The sequence below is a fragment of the Copadichromis virginalis genome, linkage group LG4, assembly GCF_057382275.1.
Source record: "Copadichromis virginalis isolate Kocher_CV1m ecotype Utaka linkage group LG4, C_Virginalis_male_GT1.1, whole genome shotgun sequence".
NCBI classification, from domain to species: domain Eukaryota; kingdom Metazoa; phylum Chordata; class Actinopteri; order Cichliformes; family Cichlidae; genus Copadichromis; species Copadichromis virginalis.
Genome location: NC_140621.1, coordinates 9,306,462 through 9,330,676, shown reverse-complemented (window position 1 = coordinate 9,330,676; position 24,215 = coordinate 9,306,462). Strand labels below are relative to the sequence as shown.

Below are 24,215 nucleotides of genomic sequence, written 5' to 3'. Positions count from 1 at the left end.
CTGACAGAAAAAAATGTAACCGTTGGCTGGATACACTTAACAAAACCTAGCCAAAAAATCCAAATAACCACCCAAAGATGCCCTTACTGAGGGAACAATTAGTTTTCTTAACCAGCTTGTTGGCTGTGGGGCAATAACAATAGCAAAGTCTTACAGCCAGATGACTGAGGTGGAGGATTCCTGAAACAAACCTAACTTGTGACAGTAAAGATGGGGATGTCCTGGAAGAAAGGCACACCTAACACAACTTGCAGGACTTAACCTCGTAATATTCAACACTATACCAGCCAATCACTGAGGTCCAAGGTTACGGTTAGAATGCATCACAGTCAGACATCAAGACTCTGAATCATGACTGTAAAGATATACTGTTTTTTGATTAATCTGATATGTCTTAAAAAACCCTAATTCCAAAAAAGTTGGGATGCTGGAAATTGTTAATAAATCAGAATGCAAGGATTTTCAAAATTAATGAACCCATTTTTATTCACATATAGAAAACCTATTTATTCAAAACAGAAATTGAAAACATTAAATGTTATAACTGAGAAAATGCACCATATTAAGAAAAATATTAGCTAATTTTAAATTTGATGTCAGAACACATCTCAAATGTTGGGACAGATCTGGGAACTGATGGAAGAAGTTGCTGGACTTAAAAATGCAACTTTTAAAATGTATTCCACTACAGATTACAGATTACATGCCCCAAAATGTATTTTGTAACGTATTCCGTTATGTTACTCAGTGAGAGTAACGTATTCTGAATACTTTGGATTACTTAATATATTATCATGCTTTTTACAACTACATGAATGTACTATTGCTGTGTGATTTATTACTTTTACTGAAGGTTATTCGCCATACCACTACCAACTAGAGGTTTACACCTTAATATAAATGAGTAACAGTAGGGTGGACATTAGGTAAGGCTGCACTTTTGCAGCGATCGTGTATAGAAAACTATTTTGTGTGTATATAAAACAGGGACCTCTGGCTAATACGTCGGGTTCGTAGCCGAAAACTAGCTTTACTTTGTTGTCTGGGTCAACTTTGCTAGTGAGAGACAGAGAGAGGCGTTGAAAGGCTGCTTATTGTTTTGGAGGAAAACACAAACACAGTGTACAGTCGAGTCTTAATAGCTTACTTACAACTGGGCTACACTGCCCATGAGGCTACATTCTTTAGAGATATGCCTGTAACACTGCCTATTGACTTCATATTAAATCATTTTTTGAACAATAATTAGAAAAACTATTTCTTCACGTCATTATGCGGGCCGCAAGCAGAGGTAACATGGGCCGCAAGATTGAGACACAGGCATTAGAGCCTCTTAATGCCTGTTTTGTTTGGGTTTCCACCGGCGTTAGAGCATAGGCGAACATATGAAACAGGAAAATACTGCCGTGTAATCCATTTATTTCAACAAAGTAACTGTATTCTGAATATCACCTTTTTAAACTGTAACTGTAACGGAATACAGTTACTCATATTTTGTATTTTAATTAAGTAACGCCAGTACATGTATTCCGTTACTCCCCAACACTGCCTTTATATACCTTTTGCAATTGATGATGCCTTTCCAGATGTGGAACCTATCAATTCCACAGGTGCTAATATACCTCCATGCTATCAGACATGCATGCTTTTGACATGTGTGCTGATAACAATCTGTATGATCCATCTCCTCTTTGGTCTGGAGGATGCATTCTCCATGTTTTTCAAAAAGAATTTCAGATTTTGATTTGTCTGACTACAGAATGGTTTTCTGGTTTGTCAGTCTATTTAGTCCATTTTAAATGAATTTGGTCCAGAAGATGATGCTCATATATGGGGGCTTCTTTATATGACAACATTTTAATCTGCACAACAGACGGTCTTCACAGACAATCATTTCTGAAAGCACTCCCGAACCCCTATCAGTTTTCCATTACAGAATCAGTTTTTGTTTGGTTTTTATAGGCCTGAATATCACAAGCATTCAATATAGATTTTTGGTCTTGTTCCTTGTATACAGAGATTTCTCGAGATTTCTAGACTCTTCTGATGTTATTATGTACTGTAGATGACAAGATACTGTATTTCAAGTCATTTTATGTCCTGCAACAAAAGGTTTCCATGAAATCATCAATTTGTAGTCATAGTGTTTTTGCAGACTGGTGAACCTCTTCCCAACATTGCTTTATTTTTTATATTATTTATATTTTATATTTTTTAAAAGTCATGTTGCAGACCTGTGGCTAGTTTGTCAAGCTATTACTTTTTAGTACCACTTACATTTTTAGCCTTTCGTTGTCCCCACCCAAATCTTTTGAGATGTGTTGCTTATATTAAATTTAAAATAAGCTAATATTTTCTTAAAATGGTACATTTCCTAAGTTCAGACATTTCATAGGTTTTCTATTTTGAAGCATATCCCGTCTGTCATAGGTCAGGAGATGGCCTATAGTCCTTTTAAGATTACAGCTAGGTTTGTTTAAGCTAAGATTTTTTTTTCTCATCCTGTTCCTTTTGGAAACTTGCAGGAAGGAACACTGTTGAAAAAAAATGGAGCATAAACTCTTCATATCAAACCAAGTTTTGTGTTCACATCCACATTTTCACTACATGCAAGAAATCCATCTTCTCCATTTATTTCAATGTAGTTTCCAGCAACAGCTAGCAGCAAAACAGTTAAAGGTTTCAAAGGTTTACAGCAATGCACAGCTAAGTCATGCTGCAGCTCACATGCACACACTGCTTCTATATTATTTTATAACTTGAACAAGCAAACCCAGCTGTTTACCTCATGTTTGTTTCGACAAAATTCTGAGAAGTCCTCCTTTTTGGAATCTGATAACCCGCTGTTGGAATCTCATGTATTTTGCAGTATTTTTTGTGACCTTTCCTAAATCATTATCAGATATTGATATACTACATATTGATACCTTTAAACCAACCCAAAATGTTGCTTACAGGACAAAAAGTATGAGATTCAACTCTTGCTTGTGTGAGACGTTATCCAAACATTCTGGAAAAAGGGCCATGGAAAAAAGTGAGAAACAAGATCAGGAGAATCCTTGTCCTTTTTTGTGACATGTACTGTGCACTATAAATTTATGACAATGTAAACGTGGAGTTCTACTGGAATGTGCTGAGACACTGGATGGAGAAGGAAAACACAAAAAATAGCAGCCGCAAGTGAGTCCATCTGGATAAGGGTGAAAAGAATAGGGTAAGAATTTTCATTCCTAAGAACTTTTTGATGATTCCTCAAGCATAACATAATACTGTTAGAGTGGGCATCATTAGCCTCATTCTCCTCTCCTAGATCAATAAATTTATCCTGCTGACCTAGTACCTGCACTTTAAAAAGGTTGGAAGTTGATGGTGTCCACAAATGTTTTATGGCATCGGTGCACTGATCCTTCATCTTCTCTCTTCAGAGGACCGAGAAGCTTAATTCTCCACTTCTGCTTCTTCTAACAAATGTGTTTCTGCCTCCACAGTTGTGTTTGTCGCATCAGTCTAGTAAACCACTCCAAGGACCTTCTTCATGTGCTCGTAGACCACATAGGAGATGCTGACAGCAGGAATAACTTTGAGGAAGTTGGGCGTGATGCCTCGGTACAGACCTGGCACACCTTCATGAGATATGATGTATTTGAACTGACCCACCATGGTCAGCTTGGGTTTACCCTCAGTAATGGCTGAAAGTAAAAATGAGAACAATGTAAGCTACAGAGAGTAATATATGGACAGACTTATTGCTAAATTGTTCCAATGTTTTGTAGGCCTACAACTGCCTACAATCTATCATTTACATCATATCGCACCCTGTGCCTGCATGCGAGTCCGGATGAGAGCGAGGGGATATGACGCTAGCTGGCCACAGGTGCTGGAGACAGTACCACAGCCCAGCAGGACCAAAACTCCTGGGTCTGCTGAGTTGACACAGTACCTCTGGAGCCAGGCATTCTTCAGGGTCTTAAAGCATGAGCAGTGAAAAATGTTAAGACACTAATAGAGGAGAGCAGTTAAAAGTTAAAAGAAAGAGGAAGAGAAAAAGGAAGGGGAAAGAAATGAACTGAAACGCATACACTGACAACCACTTTGTTAGATAGTCTGTTTAGCTGCTCAATAATGCAAATATGTAATCAGCCAAATATGTCAGGAACACATGGTCAAGATGACCTGTTGAAATTCAGGATGGGGCAGAATGGGGAATTAAGTACTGAATGTGGCATGGTTGTTAGTGCAAGATGGTATGGGGTGGGTTTCTTTAGAATCTACTGGGAGTTTTCTGCACAAAAATCTCTAGGGTTTACAGAGAAGTTAAGTGAGTAAGTGTTACTTCTCTGGGCAAAAATACAATCTGTCTGCCAGAAGTCAAACAAGAATGAGTAGATCAGAAGACAACAATAACTCAAATGACCACCTGTTATATCTACATTATGCGTGCGTGGGAGTACAGTGTTCAGGTGTGGAATCCAAATGCAAGTGGTGAGTATGAGAGATCAAATGGAAAATATTAGGAGCAGAAGGAGAACACAGGTTAGCAATGCATGGAAACAGCAAAACATAGACAACTGAGGTGGCCTGTACTAACAGAGGTTAGCAGAAGAACCGGGTAAGGACAGTTGACAATGCTGGCTTTAAATACCACTGGCTGATTGCTTCAAATCACGAACAGGTGCGGTGAGCTGATGAGGAATCTGCCCAGAGGCGGTGCCATAACCACACATGGCGAGACTCAGCTGGCCCATGAAAGGAACAAACATGCTAATGCTTCTGATCTGAAGTAACTCTTTATACACAGAGAGTGTACAGAAAGCAGTAGTCAAAGTCAAAGTCAACTTTATTTGTCAATTCTGCCACATGTACAGGACATACAGAGAATAGAAATTTCGTTACTCTCAAACCCTAGATGAAATAGCAATGAACATTTAAATATAAGAGAGCGATTAAAAAATGCAAATAAAATAATTAAAAAGTAAAAATTTAAATAAATACAATACAAATTAACAAGAAAGCTATACAATATACAATATACAGTATTCAGGTAAGGGTAAATGACATTGAGTGTAAACCAGGCAGAGTAGTGCTGTGGCCAAACGTTTAGAGAATGAGAAGTGTTGTTTGCTTATTTACAAAGTTTGCTGTTTCAGTGATAGTTGTATATCATATTATATCACTTCAAACAGAGGTGATCCAGTAATGCTGCACTAATGAATTAGACTAACTATTCACTTTAGCTAAAGTTATTAAGTTAGCTAAAGAGTTGGGATGCTGTGTAAGACATAAAGCTAAAATACAAAGGTTTGGACACCGTTTTGCATGTTTCCCTACTGTAGGGGTCTCTGCAAGCATACAGAGGGGGTACTCTGAGAGGGTCCAAGATGACAACTTTGGAATTCTACTAGAAACAGTCGATCATATTTGTTGTCAAAGCTGAATTCAGGGCAAACTACGCTAAATTAGCGTTTTTAGCTAGCAGCTACAATAAGCATAAAAGTTACCGTACGGCTATCATTTGTTAACATGACGCTTGTTCTTATACATGTAATACATTTATTACCAACCTGAGAGTTTATCCGCTGGTCATTCGACATGACAAATGACTTCTGAAGTCTTAATTCAGCTCAAGACGCTGTAGATTCCCGTCAGTAACACTTTCGGTCCGCTAGTAAAACGTAGTTCTATTAATCTGCGCTTGAACCGGAACCGGATGTAAGTTCCAAAAAACTGAATTTTGGAACTGAAATTGAATTGTAGAACTGAAACTGAATGGTGAGAAGTGAAACTGAAAGTATTCGAGAGCTGAATTTTTAAAGGATAAAATGCAGTTTCAAAGCAAATCAATTCATTTTCAAAATATAAAATTCAATTTCAATTTAGTGATGATCATTTTCAAACCATAAATTCAATTTCAAATTAGACTAATTCAAATTCAGTTTTCAAAAGCATTTATTCAAGTTACAATTCAGATTCAATCTGAGCAATTCAAATTCAAATTTAACTTATTCAAATTCAGTTTCTGATGGCACAGATTTGGCATAGTTGAGCCCCAGCTGGACCAGTTTTTGAGTGAGCTGTTGGGGGATTATAGTGTTGAATGCTGAACTGAAATCTATGAACAGCATTCGAACATATGAGTCTTTTTTGTCCAGGTGTGTGAGTGCTGAGTGGAGTGCAGTGGAGATGGCATCATCGGTTGAGCGGTTGGGCCGATACGCAAACTGGAAGGGATCCAGGGAGGGGGGCAGGACAGTCTTGATGTGTTTCATGACTAGTCGTTCGAAGCACTTCATCAGGATGGGAGTAAGTGCAACAGGACGGTAGTCATTAAAGCAGGAGGGAGATGACTTTTTTGGAACCGGAATGATTGTGGTGGCTTTAAAACATGTGGGGACGACAGCCTGGATGAGTGATATGTTGAAGATGTCTGTGAAGACATCAGTGAGTTCCACTGCACAGTCTCTCAGTACACGACCAGGAATGTTGTCAGGACCCGGAGCTTTTCGTGCATTGATCCTGCTGAGGGATCTCCTCACGCTGTCCAGGGACAGAGTCATCACCTGGTCACCAGGAGGGTGTGGGGTCTTCTGTGCAGTGGTGTTGTTTTGGACTTCAAAGCGAGCAAAGAAAGTATTCAGCTCGTTCAGCAGGGGGATAGTGCTATCACAGGTCTGTGGTGGGGGCTTGTAATCTGTGATGGTCTGAATGCCCCGCCACAGGCTCCGTGAGTCTCTGCTGTCTTTGAAGTGATGAGATATTTTCCTGGAGTACTGTCTCTTAGCCTCTCTGATGCCACGGGAAAGGTTGGCCCTAGCTGTCCTCAGGCTCGCCTCGTCTCCATCTCTGAAGGCAACATTCCGAGCTTTCAGCAGCCTGTAGACCTCTCCTGTCATCCATGGTTTTTAATTTGCCCGGACAGTTATGGTTTTCGTGACTGTTACATCCTCAATACACTTGTTGATGTAGGCAGTAACAGTCTCTGCGTACTCCTGGAGGTCAGTGGTGTTGTTATAGGTGGCAGCCTGCTTAAACATGTCCCAGTCTGTGGTGTTAAAGCAGTCCTGTAAAGCCTCTGAAGACCCTTCTGGCCACACTTGTATCCGCTTACGAACCGGTTTGGTGGTTTTAACGAGCGGTCTGTAAGCAGGCATTAGCATGACAGTGATATGGTCTGAGGCGCCGAGGTGGGGGAGGGGAAAAGCTTTGTAGGCTCCTCTCTGGGTGGTGTAAACAAAGTCCAGTGTGTTATTTCCCCTTGTTGGAAAGTCTATGTGTTGTTGTATTTTTGGAAACACGCACTTTAAGTCTGCATGATTGAAATCCCCAGCCAGGATGAGAAAAGCATCAGGATGGGCTGTCTGTTGCTCACTGATGTGCTGGTACAGTTCATTCAGTGCCTCACTCCTGTTGTTGACATTGGAGGAGGGAGGGATGTACACAGCGCACAGTAGTATGGCTGTATATTCCCTCGGTAGATAGAATGGCCGGCACTTAATAACCATAAACTCCAGCACTGGTGAGCAGTGTTTGCAGACCGCAGCAGCATCGCGACACCAGGCATCATTGATGTAAACACAAAGTCCTCCCCCGCGGGTCTTACCTCCCGCGACGATGACTCTGTCAGCACGGTAGCATGTTAGCTGGTCGAGCTGAATGGCGCGGTCCGGGACACTGTCGCTAAGCCATGTTTCCGTGAACACAAAAGCACAGCAGTCCTTTACGTTCCTTTGAGATGAACGTAGCAGTCGGATGTCGTCCAGTTTATTTTCTAGCGAGCGTACGTTGGCCAGAACGATAGAGGGGATGGCGGGTTTGTGTGGGCTAGCCGCTAGCCTAGCTCGGATGCCACCGCGCTTACCCCTCTTCTGCTTCCTCTCACACCGCTTGAGGCGCATCCATTGTGGGCGAAGTGCAGGAGTGGGGGTCGGTGATTGAGTAGGCCTTCGGAGCAGACCCAGATCTTTCAGCTTCTCGATGTCCACAGAGTTTAACTTAAAAAGTTTGTTTCTGCCGATGTCGAGAAGAAGTGTTCGGGCATATCCTCGCTTGCACACAGATAGACGCGACAAAGACTTACAAAAACACTGCAACTTACAGGACGAAAAACACGAAAAAGTAGTTTGTTTGGGAGAGAGAGAAGCCGCTGCGTGTGCACGCGCCGCCATGTTGTTAAAAAAAAAGCCTGGAGTACATACCTCATACACAGCCAAGTCAATGCCAGCATATGGAATGATGCCCATTGTATTGGGCAGGTATCCTCTGTAGAATGCTCGGATACCCTCAGTCTTCAGAATCTGTCTGGCACAGTCAGCCATACCTGAGTACTGTCCGGTCTTCCTTAATGTAAGGCGAGTTTTCAGCACCTATCCAGCATAGGGAATAGAAGAAAAAAACGCATACAAATCCAAAATTAACACAGGAGTAAGTAGAAACAGTAGCAAGAGGTTCTTCTTCAATGAGTCAAAGAAGGTAGAACTGGTCTATGGTTTCTTTAAGCACCTATTTTCTAATTCTTCCACTGATACAGTTGTACTTTACGGTAGCATTTCTTCAGTTTAACTAAAGAAGCCTCTTAAATAAGAGGTGAAACGTCTTTTACCAAACATTTTTCTTCTTACTCTGAGCAGAAGCCAGATTTCCTATGCCATGCCTCTCCAGCTGCAAACAAAATACAGAGCTAGCCACCACTACCACCTTTAAGAGGGTTTGACTCCTCTTAACTACTTATGTCCAAACAATAATTTATAAGGGCTAAATGTGTGCTCTCTCCATTAGCCAGGATCAACCATGGCAAACCCTCCTCGCAGTCTCCCCCATTTGATTGCATTAAGTGGGAGTTCCGTGTTTGATGGAAACACCCCGAAGCTCCCCTGACTTTGAGCATGATAGACTGAAGCCCTGTTAAGCTTGATGTTAAGATGTTTAAGAATTTGGGAGAACAGATTAAAGAAAAAGTTTGAACGATTTTTGGTATATTAAAAATGGAAATAAACTGAGTAAGCCCATACATGTGCCCCTGCAGCACCATTACTCCAAATTCATGTAATGCCCTAAACTGTCAAATTTGGATGGACTACAACCTTTAATTGACCCTGAAAGAGGCTTCATGCCTATCCCTAAGACAGGGCCAGAGGATCGTGTGAAACTCTCCTGTGACTAAACTGAAGCTCAAAGGAAACATTAATGTTGATCTGAGACTGAAGGGCTTCAAAAACAAAAAACATCTTCAAAGGCCTCCTTAAATACCCACAGAACTGACCCTTTGGACTTTGCAACAGAGCACCAAACATGGGACCAGAGGCGGTTTTAGATATGGGCAACATGGGCAGCTGCCCAGGGCAGCATTGTGGTGGGGGTTGCATCATGGCATTGGGGGGAAAAAAAAGTTGCTTGCACTCACGCTGCCCCGACATCATGCCAGCAAATTTTGGGGATTGCATAGGCACCGAATGGTTTTCTATTGCCCATTTGCAAGGAGTAAGGGCACCTCGTAAATGGAGGCGAGGGGTAGGACAGCAAGTGATTCTCTGGCTGGCTGGAGCAGCATCTAATAACAAGCTCACAAAATAAAAATAAATAAATATTTTAAAAAATAATAATAATAATCATTCGTAATATTGTCAATCCAAGCCCACTATGTATGAATTATTTTTCCTGGGTTGTGTGGAATCCAAAAAAAACAAAAAACAACCTATAGAACCTGAATCTGTGCATAAGGTGTCTATTAGTGTATGTTGTGGGGTTTGGTTGTTGATACTGGAGTGCAAAATTACTGATGGAAGATTGACAAGAAAAGGTCAGAGCCATCAGGTCCTCAGTTTAGAAAAAAAAAGAAAAGAAGAGGAGAAACGAACAAAAGACACGGGTAAGCAGATGTGTCTTTGGATAATGGCAGGTATTATGTATCCTGAAACAAGATAACATTCATTAGTAGGTATTGGGAAAACTTCTGGTTGCCTTTGTTAGCCACTTGGCTATGATAGTAAACAGACAGTAGACACTGATGTGGTTTACTCAATCTTTTGGGCTGTGTTCAGTACAATATTAATTAGCCATTACTGGAAGAGCTGTATTGTTGATTTGTCTGCTATTCTCAATTTAAAATTCAACAACAGTTTTCACAATAAAATATGTTAAGTTACAATCTTTAATATGTTTGGTGTGTGTGACTGTGTGTCGGGTGGGGTGGGGGAAGAAGGTTTTATTCTGTGATGAGAAAAAATGTGACCTTGATGGTCCTGATGGTTTCCAATGTTACTGGCTTAACAAGCAGATCCCACCTGAGATGTTCTCCACGCTCCACAGTGGAGGGGGTGCCATAATGGTCTGGGGTGCTACAATGCTACAGTACACAATGCCCGCAGGACAAGGGACTTCTTCCAGAAGAATAACATCACTCTTTTGGACCATCCTGCGTGTTCCCCTGATCTAAATCCAACTGAGAACCTTTGGGGATGGATGGCAAGGGAAGTTTACAAAAATGGACAACAGATCCAGACAGTAGATTCCTTTCAGATGGCCGTCTTTACCACTTGAAGAAATGTTCCCACTCACCTCATGGAAAAGCTTCCATCAAGCATGCCGCAAGGAATTTTTGAAGTGATCAACAATAATAGTGGAGCTACTCATTACTGAGCTCATGTTTGGAACATTGAACATCTATCTATCTATCTATCTATCTATCTATCTATCTATCTATCTATCTATCTATCTATCTATCTATCTATCTATCTATCTATCTATCTATCTATCTATCTATCTATCTATCTATCTATCTATCTATCTAAAAGAAACATATCTTCAAGAGGAAATGACTGACACAAATTTTAAACTCACCTCCATGGGATAGATGATAGTTTGGGCAGTAGCTCCTGCAAGCGACCCAGCAATGAACCTCTCTTGTACCCTTAAACTGCCCCCCTCTTTATTACCTCGGATCAGCCACTTGATCTGGAGTAGGAAGAGTGAGGAGCAGGAGGAGGGGAAACCACAAGCAATAAAAGATTTCAGAAGGACACAGAGTGGACTATTGTTTTTTCCCCACTGTAAACTAATATACAGTTACTACTTTTTCTACCACGAGTTAAGTAAACACTTAAGAGAACAGAAGACATAGTTCCACTTTCTCACTGTTTGTCCACTGACCTGTTCGTAGGCCATAAACTTAATGGCGGATTCAGGGGCAATTTTCAGGACGTTGATACCATTTCCCCTCCAGAGTGAAAGCACACCTCCCTCCTGGATCATCCCCCTCAGGCCAAACCACAGATTAATCTCTCGAGCTGTGGAGCCATGTACCTAAAAATTCAAATTATGACAGTAAAGCTGATTTTTCTTTTTTTACAATCTGTACTATGTTTTAAAAATACGCTGTTGGCCACCAACCAAATATGTTAGCGTGCTTATCCAACCCTAGTTGGGTATATAAGCAGAATACAAAGGTAAATATCTTCCTTATTAAGGCCATATAGATGTAAATGTTGCACACCAAAGATTCTTTTTTGTTTGGATCACAGTCAGCACTTGTTTTTGGTCTTTATACAGACTTTGGCTACAAAGTATCTGAAGTAAAAAAAGGAGCATTCATCTGAAGCTGTATTTAATCCCATGTGATAAATGTCTTTTAGCTCTGTTTCTGGTCTTCATCTGGCCCTGAGTAAATTTTACTTATGATATGAACTATGTTCACCAGACATTTTTAAGCAGTACCTCTCTGCTGTTTGCTGAAAATACTCTACACTGTGGATGACAATTATGTCATTAGCGGTGAAAAGTGGTGATGGTGTATGTTAAAGTGAATTGTTAAATGTTGTCATTTTTATGCTTACCATCTCTACATTGTTTCAAACTGTGTGATCAAAGACATTCCTTTGTCTCTGACCACCTCTCCAGCCACTGGTGCTGGGGGAGGTTTTATTGTAGATACATCCTATCTGAAAGATCTGTTTCTTGTGTTGTAAGCTTCCTGCTTTTATGATCCTTTTGGGGAGCAGGAGAACACGCATACACACACACACATTCTCACATGCATGCACACACACACACTACGAGGAGGGCTGCTCTTTGAAGGAGTTGGGCTGGTGACAGGTGAGGAGCGTTAAGCTCCACAGCCTGGTTCCGATCAGCCTTCCCTTGCTAGAGAGTAAAAGACCGGTTGAAGATGTTCTGGCTTGTTTTTGTTCTTCATGAGGAATAAGTCTCTAAACTAGCGGGATCTGTGGAAGCGCAGACTCAACATTTATTTGGTCCTTTGAGCCAGATCCCAACACATTGCGTCCACCGAGGAGGAGGGAGATGACGCTGCCGAAGTCTGCTAGCAGCCAGCATCTGGGATGCCTGATGAAAGCCCTGGTGCTTAACTTTATCGCCAGGCTGGAGAGTTTGTGTCTGAACTCTCCTCGGGTTGGATGGCACTAGTGTCTTTTTTTTTTTTTTTTTTTTAAGGAGGGTTAAGCAGGTTTCCCATCGAAAGGAAGGTTTTTCTCCGCCGCTGAGGGCGTTGAGTGCTGGAGAAACCAGCACTCAACGCTGGAGAAACCAGCACTTGTCAGAGCTCTTGTTGGTGTCTATTTTGTGTGTGCGGGCCAGACGTGGTCTGTTTGAGTGAGTCTGATTGTTGTTTTGTATGCAGTCACTTTTAAGCTGATGAGCAAGGTACACATTTTCAGAGCAGAAGCCGGTTGAGAACGCATTAGAGGGAGGGAAACAGAGCTATGATAACTCGAGCATGCAGCTATCCGTGAGTTCAGTTTCTTCCTCACACCTCAGATGGGCAACAGCTTTTCTGCATCCTGATTCATGTGTGTGAGACCTTTGTAACATCAGTATCACGTTTTTTGTTTTGGCGAAAGGCACGTGATTGTGTTTGACATCATGGTGTGTGTGAGCCACAGAGAGGTGTGAAAGTATGTGAGTGAAGTGGTCTCGAACTGGGGAGTGTTTGGTGTTTCTCAGCCTGAAACAACTGCAATCCCACTTTCTGTTTTTAAGAAAGGAGAGTTCAAAAACAGAGAGATGTGTGTTGTTTATGCGGTGATGAGAATAATGAAAACTTGATGAGAGAGGTACATAAAAACCCACACAAACAGAAAATGTCTTAACCATACTAACCCTACATGCATATACACATACAATGACACTCATGAAGACCAGACAGCATCTAAGCATGAGATTCTGTTTGTCATCTTGTCCAAGTCACTAGCAGGCACGTGCAGAGGGGGGGGGGGGGGGGCTAGAGGGGCTTGAGCACCCGCCCCTTTCCTGATGGGTGCCAAAAGTGCCCTTTTGTTGAGGCAACTTTTTAAAAAAAAATTTTTATTATTTTTTAATGTGTGTGTGAGTGCGGAGTCCTGTCTGTGCCCCTCAACAATAATATTTAACTATTAATCACAGTTTTGCTAAATACAATCTTGCTTGCATCAGTCACATGATCACTATTAACCAATGATCGCCCTTGTCGGCAGAACGCGCTGGTTACGAGCCGGGAACGAGTTCACAAAGAGCACGCGCATTTGTTGCGGTCCGGAGCTGTAGGAGAAACACAAGTTAACTCAGAGACACAGACTGATGCGACAAAACTAGTAAGTAGGTGTACAGCGCACACTGTATTGTGTAGCACCCAGGAGTATTAGCTTATTATGTACACGTTGGTAGGCTGTCTTGTTGCAACTGACGAACTGAAACAAACCAGTGTGCTGTGTGTGCAACAGCGCGACAAACATTACCTGTCCTTTTATTAACTGCACAAGTAGTGCTGGTCATAGCTGCTGGCTACCGGTGTAAGGCTGTCATGGGTTTGTAGCTCTGTCACCGTTTTAGGGAACCTATTTAGTTTTAAAGTATTTAGAAACATATTTAGTTTTAAAGTATTTAGAACATATTTAGTTTTAAAGTATTTAGAACATATTTAGTTTTAAAGTAAGTTTCCGGGCTTTTCCGGCCTTTCTGGAGGGATTATATTTCACTAAAAAACGATCTAATATGCACTTCCACATAATTATGCATTATTATAATTATAATATATTAAAAACACACGCTGTATTTTAAAGAACATACATTAAGAAGCAGATTATATTAGATTTATATTTTAAATAAGACAAAATTTGGATTTTACAGCAGTAAAATTATTGTATCTCTGCAGTTTAAAAATGTAATAAGCTTTGCCCTGCACAGAGTGGATAGTGAAACAAATGGAATCTTCATAATGACATTATTTCATATTTATTACTTCCCCCTCCTCTTTGCTTTATTATTGTAGCTCTAGTAATAAATAATAATGTAAGGATTCTGGATCAGCACCATGATGCCCATAGTATATACAGTATTCTGAAGAAGGTCTAAAATGTCACTGTGTGTGCGTGCATGTGTGTGTTTTATTTAGATGGATTTTAAAAAAAAATATTACTCATGATATAACATTGTCCAGACATGGCTGGTAAGGACATGAGGAGGAAACAGTAGGAGCTGTGGGAGGCTACTAAAGGCAGTGCTATAACATTTTTCTGTCATCATTTAGATTAAGTGCAAGAGTTGTTAGGTGTGGATAATTAGATTATAGTTTATTGCAATAGCAAGTTGTGCCTTGTTCTCAGATAGACAGCAAGTGGAGAGTGATATATGAAATGATGGGATGGAAGGAAGAAGAGAAGCAAAGAGTGATTCACAGGCAGAGCCTAAATTATTTCTCAGTTTTTTGTTGCCTTATGGTTCCAAGCGCTGTCACCAATCTTTGCATTTTGTTATTATCTCATGACACTTGTTTAATCAGCTACCATCTCTCCTATGGACTTTTTAATGTCTACAGTCTCAGATCAACACAGCCCTGCCCTCCAGCACTATCAGCAGCAGGAGCAGCAACCCCTCAACAGCAACATTGTACCCATCAGGTAAAGCATCGGCTACGTTTGCTTTGCCTTGTTGCCCATATTAGATTCTTGATGAATGTGTGTTGTTGTTATTCAGCCTGGTTCAATGTGCCCCATTTTAGCTTTGAGCACCCGCCCCTTTAAACCTCTCTGCACGGCCCTGGTCACTAGTAAGATGAAAGTGATACATAGTCTAGTGTCTAATATTATAGGAGGACAGATGATTGCATCATAGGGGTGGAAAACAGAATGCTGATGAGGGGTCATGAATGAGTGAGCTGAGTGAGCTGATTGTTGAATTTCTGATGTGTGAAGAAGTTTTAACATGGCGCACATTTGGTTACATGAGAAGAAACTTATTATGTGATGAGACAACAGGGTTACGCTGTATGTTGTGTGTGGTGTGGCTGATTGGATGAATGTTTGAGATTAAACTGGCTGATGATTTGTCTTTTGTTACAAAGTTGAGCCTGCCAATTAGGTTTGGTATGATTTACTGGGTGACCGACACCTGACCACCAGGATGATCCGTGTGTTTGGCTAATGCTCTTTCCTTTAAGAGTGCTTGTAAAGGATTCAACACAGACAGACAAGTGACAATTGAACAGATGTGCAGTGGTTACAGAATAGTTACATGGGGCTGATCACTATTGAGCTCATGGTGAGTGACAAATTTAAGGAAAGCCACTGATTACAATGTGGAATGAAGTTGAGATGTTCAATGATTTGGAGCAAATTACGGAAAAGGTAGGGGTTTAATGAGTTTAGAATAACCCTGCAACGGTACTTGTCTCTATGATGCTGAATACTTTATTACACTTATGAGCTACAGTTGGTTGCAAATGTGAAGTTGTTCTAGGATACAGGCTCCGGGTGGACCTGGGACTTAAATAAGCTTAACATTTAACCACTGACTAATGTTTTGACACAGGGTTACAGGTTTGGAGTGGAGCTACTCCAAGAGGGACCCTGGAGCCTGGAGAATATTTTTTTAGGGAGAATGTGCAACATTCTTGTACATGTCTCATTGTGTGGCAGTTGATACATGGCGAGAGCCGTGTGGCGAGAGGAGAGTCAATTTTTGATTTGCAGGTGTCATGAGGTGCCATGACGAGAAGGAGTGACTGAGGGGATCGTCCACAAGACGCCAGGCTTCAGGAGGATCAGAGATCATCTTCAGCACAGCAGACATCCCACAGAGACCTGTGCTACTGGGCTTCCAGAAGATTGTCATGAGGAGATTTTGAACAGCAAAATCTTAAATGAAGTGAAAGAGTTTCGACGTTGAGGAAGAGAACTAAGGTGTACGACGTGCTCTGCCTTAAATCGTCCGCGGCATTGGAACATGAGAACCTTAAGGTTGAAGGGAGCGTGCCAAGCTCCATCCGACGGGCAGGAAGAAGTTCAGCGATGGACTTGTGGTTCTGTGAAGAGCACGAATGCCAGGTGACAGTGGAATAACTAACAGCAGTAACTTACTATTCTAAAAGATTAGATCTAGTTGCTTGTGCTTTGCCTCCGTGTGTGAGATCAGTATGTGCAGCGGCTCAGGCTGTACAATGTTCCGGGAAATAGTTTTATTTCACCCTTTGACACTGCTAGTTCCACACGAGGTAGACGTTTTACTACTGCAGACTAAAATGACGTTTCTGTCACCCGCAAGATACTTGTTTTTAATGTCACTGTTACTCTCACAACCACACATAACCATAAAGCGGTGCACAACTCTGAATCCGTCAACCCTTTTGCCAACGAAGGAAGAGGGCACTCCTCATGAGTATAGAGAGCACGTGGAGACGGAGTGTAAGCCAAGGGATGATATAAAAGATGTGCCACTTGGTGAGGGAAAGGTTTGGTTTGTTGATGGTTTGAGCTTTAAAACAGCAGAGGGACAGGCTAAAACAGGTTTTGCTGTAGTAGATAGTGAGAAAGCTATCTGTGCAGGACAGTTAGCATGTTTCATATCTGCTCAAGCAGCAGAGATAGCAACTTTAACGAAAGCGTGTAAAGCTGCAGAGAAACAAAATGTGACAATATACACTGATAGCCAATATGCATTTGCTACATTACATTTCTTTGGAGCACAGTGGGCAAGACGAGGTATGACAACCTCGACAGGGAAACCTGTAGAACACGCCAAACTCCTGCAAAATCTGCTGGACGCAGTATTAATGCCCAGTAGAATTGCTGTTTGTAAATGTGCAGCACATACCCCAGGGAAAGATCCAGTCACATTAGGGAATGCCTTAGCAGATAAGATTGCAAAAGAGACAGCTTTAGGAGCACATGGTGTTCACATTTTAGCAGTGCAGCACCAGCAGACATTCTTATTACACGAGATGTATTGGCAGACATGCAGGCCCACATACGGCAGGAAAAACAGTTGTGGTTCACAAAAAGTGCAAGCTTGCAAGATGATGTTTATTATCTATGTGATAATACTGCCTGAGAATTTATAAGACTGCTGTGATTTTGAGCCATGGGCCGTGCCATGTCTCAACAGGAGGGATGATGGCAGCAGTAGAGCAACATTTTCATACTCTAGGACTTAATGCTTTAAATGTTGCAAGCACAATTCTCAGGGTAATTTGAGACCTAAGAGAGGGAAATTCCCCAGACCCATTCACCCATTTCAAGTTATTCACATGGACTTTATAGAGCTGTCCAACTGTAATAACTATAAGTACTGTCTAGTGATAGTGTGCCCTTTTTCAAAGTGGGTAGAAATTGTCCCAACTAGGAAAGCAGATGCTATTTCGGTTGCCAAAGCAATATGTACGAATATCATCCCGGAACACGGGATTCCAGAGACCATTTATAGTGATAATGGCCCACACTTTGTAAATGAACTGATTGGGTTAATGGCACAGCATCTAGGGATAACACTAAAACACCATTGTTCATATCACCCACAAAGTGCAGGGTTGGTAGATAGAACTAATGGGACAGTAAAGCTAAGACTTAGGAAAACAATGGAAGAGAAAGGCAGGACATGGTTAGGCTGTATAGAATTAGTTAAGATGTACAGTGGGGCAAAAAAGTATTTAGTCAGCCACCGATTGTGCAAGTTCCCCCACTTAAAATGATGACAGAGGTCAGTAATTTGCACCAGAGGTACACTTCAACTGTGAGAGACAGAATGTGAAAAAAAATCCATGAATTCACATGGTAGGATTTGTAAAGAATTTATTCGTAAATTAGGGTGGAAAATAAGTATTTGGTCACCTCAAACAAGGAAAATCTCTGGCTCTCACAGACCTGTAACGTCTTCTGTAAGAAGCTTTTCTGTCCCCCACTCGTTACCTGTATGAATGGCACCTGTTTGAACTCATCATCTGTATAAAAGACACCTGTCCACAGCCTCAAACAGTCACAAGAGGAGAACACATTAGCAGATTTGATGCTTAAAATGTTAAAAAGTAAAGAAGTCATGAGAACAAATGATCTGCCAGATGATTCTGTTTCTCCACAGGAGTAGAGTCTGAAGTCTGGAGAGTCTGGGTGCTGATAAAGGCCATAAAAAGGAAGTGCTGGTCCAGTCCACGGTGGGAAGGTCCCTATCAGGTGCTGCTGACGACGCCCACAGCAGTGAAGATTGCTGAGAGATACACCTGGATACATCAAGAGCACTGCAAGAAGGTGCTTCCTGGTCGAGTCTGGGTAATGGTGAAAAGACCGGAGTACAAAGGGGGGAGAAAGTCTCTAGGGCCTCTCGTCTCAATCCTGGTGAAGAAACCAACAGATCCAGAACCCAATTTAGAATGTCTAGGAATGTGCTGTGCACCTTCTTGAGCCTGTTGACCCTGAGTGGGTTGACAGGAGCGCACTGGGACATAGTAAACCACACCCAGTACCTGCATGGGATTTCAACCAATTACTGGTGGCAGTTTATGAACACAACTGCTCACATAAATAGTGAGACCAATTGTTATGTTTGTGCACACATACCACTGTCTACACATTCTTCTGGGCTGTGGCCATATAGCCACAGAGAGCGAGACAGTTTGTTTGCTTGCCTGAGCAACGCACCCAGGAGTAAAACATACTTGGAACTAGGGATGGGTACCGGTGTCCGGTGCCATGATGGCACCGGTTCTGACATAAACGGTAGTAACCAGACCGAAAAGCAGCGCACATTTTGGTGCTTTATTTCGGTGCTTTTTTTTCCTGAGCTGTGATACACTTCTAGCCAATCATTTTACGTTTCCGAGGATAGTAGGCGGGTCCAGGTACGTACGTTCTTTTAGAGCAGAGCTACAGATTTAAAAAGCCTAAGGCGAAGCGGTCAAAAGTCTGGCTGTACTTCACAGCAAAATATGCAAACTCAGCAGCCTGCAACAAGTGCTTTAAGCTGATACTGTGATACTGTCAAAGGAGGTAACACCTCAAATCCGATGAAACACCTGGAGACGCATAGCGTATTTTTTTTAAAGCCCAGAAATGCGCCGTATTTGATAGCTTGCTGCGAGACCTCACACTGTGCACATCTACTGCGGGTGGGTTGCCTGTTATGCAACATCCCCCAAAAACACGAAGAGGAGAGTCCTGGCCCCTAGCCCTGCCAGTGTAGCAGAAATGATGAGGATGATGATGCAGCAGCAGCCGTTCTTCTCTGCGTGAGTTGCTTAATGTTGTTCGTGTGTAATTTACGTTGAGTAGGCTAACCACGTTTGTTACGTCCCCTCTTAAATGCTAGGCGATGAGGGTGGGGGACAGTAACAGTTAGATCCAGGTGGAATGAAAAGAACGCCAGGCAGAGGTATTTAATATAAAAGAGATCTTTATTGTAGGCAAACACCTCAATAATTACAAATGGCAACAACAAAAGGAGACAGCACCGCTGCTTTTTAATAAGAAATCAGGGAGGTCAACCCAAAGTGGTAATGACCACTCAACAAAGAAAGCAACAATAAGGCTTCAACAGAAAGAGACAGCAACGCTGCTAACAAACAATATCCAGGCAGGCCACACAAACTAATGAAGGCCACCATCACTCATGGGCAATCACTGCTCAGTTAAGCACTACTCACACACCAGAGCCACACACCAGAAGGCTGGTCACACGCAGCAGGCTGTTCCACACCTAAGTCAGTAGCCCACTCTGACCAGCACAGAGGGAAAACCACCAGAAACCTCTCCTTCCTCTTCCACACTGCTCTTCTCCAGCTTATATCACCCCTGAGGGTAATTGGTTGTAACGAGAGCAGATGAGCAGCAGGTGTGACCTAAAGGAGAGGGCAGGGGCAGAGAGAGACAAGGGGAGGGGCCAGAACGAAGGAGGAGGAGAGAGAGAAGACAACACCACGCCCACACACTCCCACAGCCTCCCAGGATGTAACATTCCCCCCACCCTAAATCCACACTATACAAAACACAGAAGAAACTCATCACTATGCACTGCGTGAGAGTGCATCAGCCACCAGATTTTCAGTCCCTTTCTTGTGCTGGATAACCAGATCATAATCCTGCACCAGCAAAGCCCAGCGCATTAGTCGTTGGTTGTGGTTGTACATGCGCTGGAGGAAAGTGAGGGGGTTGTGATCTGTATACACCGTTACCGGAAAGGAGCTAGAGCCCACATACACAGTGAAGTGCTGCAAGGCCATCAGCATCGCTAGAGCATCTTTCTCTATGGTGGAATAGTTTAGCTGATGGCGCTTGTACTTTACAGAGTAGTAGCAGACTGGGTGACACACACCCTCTGCGTCGTCTTGTAACAGCACCGCACCAGCTCCGGTGGTACTGGCGTCGACTTCCAGCTTGAAAGGCTGAGAGAAGTTAGGGGCAGCCAGAACTGGGGCGCTGCAAAGGAGGGATTTTGCAGACTCGAATGCGTGCTGGCATTCCCCTGACCACTCAAAAGGGACTTTGGGGCTACATAGCCTTGTCAAAGGGGCCACAACTACCGCAAAGTTCTTGCAAAAACAGCGGTAGTATCCAGTCATGCCCAGGAACCGTTTTAACTCCCGCCTAGTGGCTGGGGCCGGGTAGCTGAGGATAGCCTCGACTTTTGCCTCCACTGGGCGTACCCGCCCGAAACCCACCTGTTTCCCCAGGTACATGACTGTCGCTTTGGCGAATTCGCACTTAGCGAGATTTAGAGTCAACGAGGCGTCAGCCAGTCGCTGAAATACTGATCGTAGGATGGCCACATGCTCTTCCCACGTGGCTGTGTATATCACCACATCATCCAAGTACACATTACATTGAGGCACGTCTCCTACAACCAGCTGCATCAACCGCTGAAATGTGGCCGGAGCGTTTTTCATGCCAAACGCCATCACGGTGTACTGCATGAAATGGTCGGGTGTGACAAATGCAGAAATGTCAGAGGCTCTGGGGGTCAAAGGCACCTGCCAATATCCTTTAAGAAGGTCCAGTTTGGAAATAAATGTGGCAGGACCTATGTTGTCAATGCAGTCCTCCATACGAGGAAGTGGAAAAGAATCGGCGACAGTCACTGCATTTATCCTACGGTAGTCGGTGCAGAAACGTGGGGTGCCATCAGACTTGGGCGTAAGTAAACATGGAGAGATCCAAGGGCTGTGACTCGGTTTCGCCAAACCATTCTCCGCTAGATAACTGACCTCCTTCCTCATCACCTCGCGCTTTCCCATAGGGCAGCGGTACGCGTGCTGTTTGATTGGGGTTGCGTCCCCAACATCGATATCATGTTCACAAACATTAGTACGCGAGGGCACATCACCAAAGAGAGAGGGGTAGGAGTGCAGTAGATTAAGCACATCTTCGCATTGTGAAGGGGACAGATGAGACAGGTGGGCCGTTACTTCGGCTAAGTAAGCTGAATTCGCCAACCGTCCACACTGTTGTCCCTCAGAAAGTATATTGTTACGAACTTGTATGTCCATGTGTTTGTTTGTGCAGGTGTTGTGTTTTTTCTATGTTAATTTAGCTGTGCCAGGGCCCTGTTCCGATTGGTGCGTGGATATACTGCCCCGGCGTGATTGGATCCAGCTGGAGGACCCGCCCATTAAAAGGAGGCTGGAGTGCTACAGCGGGAGAGGCCCTCGCGTTTCTCCTCATCACCCAGCAGTAGTCCTGTGGTAGCCGCTGGCTGCAGTATACGCTTGAAAGTTGTGGAAGTGGAGTGGGTAGGGGTGAGCTGCCATTTCTTTTGATCACCCGTTTTCTCCTGTTTTGAGTTAGTTAAGGAGGTCAGACTCTGTCTTTATTTTTGACTTTGTTTTGGTAAGGTCAGGGGTGCGGGATTTGTGTAGGTTTGTTTTGTTTATTGTTTTGGCCTTGGCTCACCCTGAAGTGTTGACACTCCCGTTTTGGTTCTCTTTATTCACATTGTAAATAAATCACCTCATATCTAACGGATTGGTTTCGTGTGACTGCTTGGGTCTTGGGGGGGAAGCGAGTGCCTCGCTCATCTTATGGCCTGGCCCTAGACGGGTCGTAACAATATGCAGATCGTCGTCAGCACTGGCCTCTACACTCAGCACGGTGGCGGAGACAGAGCTGGAGGTTGCCGCACTGGCAACAGTCTCATGGGTTTCCCTATCATGGTAGGGTTTTAACATGTTGATGTGGCACAGGCGTGTTTTCCTCCTGCGCTCTGGGGTACTGAGAACATAATCTGTCTCAGACACTTTCCTCACTATGACGTACGGTCCCGCGAAACGGGCCGTAAGAGCAGAACCAGGCACCGGTAGCAACACTAAAACCTTGTCCCCAGCCTGAAAATGCCTTTTCACAGCCTTTCTGTCATGCCACGTCTTCATGCACGCCTGGGCAGTACACAGGGCCTCTTTAGCTAATGAGGTAGCACGTTGCCAACGATCCTTACATGTCTTTACAAAATCTGCCACGTTAGTTTTTGGAGCACCCCCACTAAGGAACCTCTCTTTCAACACCTTTAGCGGACCCCGCACCTCGCGGCCAAACACAAGTGTAGCTGGGCTGAACCCTAAGGACTCCTGCTTAACATTGCGTATTGCGAACAGTACAAAGGGGACACCCTCATCCCAGCTTCTGCCCGTGTCATGGCAGTACTTTTTTAGCATAGCCTTAAGTGTTTGGTGCCAACGCTCAAGTGCACCCTGCGACTCTGGGTGATAAGCACTAGACACAGAATGAGAGACGCCCAGGGAAGCTAAAGTCTGTTTGAATGCTCGAGATAAGAAGTTAGTTCCCTGGTCTGTTTGCACTGTTTTTGGAAGACCAAAGGTGGTGAAAAATTTGATTAGCGCCTTAGTAATGTTTGCAGTGGTGACCCTCCGCAGAGGAATTGCTTCGGGGAACCGCGTGGACAAACACATTATGGTCAACAAAAACTGATTGCCTGCTCGTGTTCTTGGCAACGGACCAACACAATCGACCAAAACATGCTCGAATGGCTCACCAACAGCTGGTATTGGACATAGTGGGGCGGGGGGCACAGTTTGATTTGGTTTGCCCACCAGTTGACACGTATGACAAGTATTACAGTACTTCGCAACATCTGTCTTCATTGCCGGCCAGAAGAAGTGCTGCAGAATACGGTCATATGTTTTAGTTATCCCCAAATGTCCTGACCATGAATGGTCATGGGCTAACTGTAGCACGTGCTGACGTAAACTAGCCGGGACCACTATCTGTTGGACTACACTCCAGTCCTCCCCTGGCTTTGAAGTCCACCTGCGCATTAGCAATCCATCAAAAACAACAAACGTCTGCTTCCTGTCTCCTGTCGGATGATCACTCTCATCTACGGCAGCAAAACATTTGGTTAACGACGGGTCTTCTTTCTGAGCGATAATAAGGGCCTCCCGTGTGAGGAGAGGGGGGGCTGCGAGTTCAGGAGCAGGCTCAGCCACTTCTTGAGCCAGTTCCTTGGCATCAGGACCCACCTCCTCCTCCAAGGGCATCACATCCATCTCCAGCATAGAGCCGACCACTGACCCTGACAAGTCAACCACTTCTCCCCGCCGATGGGCCTGTGACCGGGTAAGAACACCTACAGGAAATACATCCGGGTGCTGCCGGTTTAAAGCATCTGGCAAGGGGCTTGGGTCAGGGGTCGTTATGACCTCTGGGGTAGGATAAACCTTCCCGCCTGCAATGTCATTGCCCATTATGAAGTCTACACCATCAATCGGGAAACAAGGACACACAGCTACAGGAAAAACACCGCTTATCAGGTCACTCTGCACCCAAATTCAATGGAGGGGGGCTGGCACATAAGTCATTCCAACGCCTCTAACAATAACATCAGTGCCGCTGGCGGTCTTTTCATCAAAGGCAAGGGCGCTAGCCAGTATGAGGGACTGTGAACCACCTGTGTCACGTAGAATGGTCACATTACGCCCATCTCCAGGCTTACCAGAGAGTGACACCGCTCCTTTGAAA

The 24,215-nt window shown here is 43.4% G+C and overlaps 1 protein-coding gene across 1 annotated transcript in view; it reads right to left on the bottom strand.

The window, feature by feature from the left end:
* Nucleotides 1-2,617: 2,617 nt before the first annotated feature.
* Nucleotides 2,618-24,215, bottom strand: part of slc25a23b (solute carrier family 25 member 23b) — a 42,893-nt gene continuing 21,295 nt past the window's right edge. The window contains exons 6-10 of the mRNA XM_085453378.1: nt 11,143-11,295; nt 10,834-10,947; nt 8,193-8,360; nt 3,816-3,966; nt 2,618-3,689 (exon numbers count right to left, since the gene is read on the bottom strand). Coding sequence (XP_085309504.1) covers nt 3,508-3,689; nt 3,816-3,966; nt 8,193-8,360; nt 10,834-10,947; nt 11,143-11,295 — 768 coding nt within the window. The 3' untranslated portion in view covers nt 2,618-3,507. The remainder of the gene's footprint in view (nt 3,690-3,815; nt 3,967-8,192; nt 8,361-10,833; nt 10,948-11,142; nt 11,296-24,215) is intronic.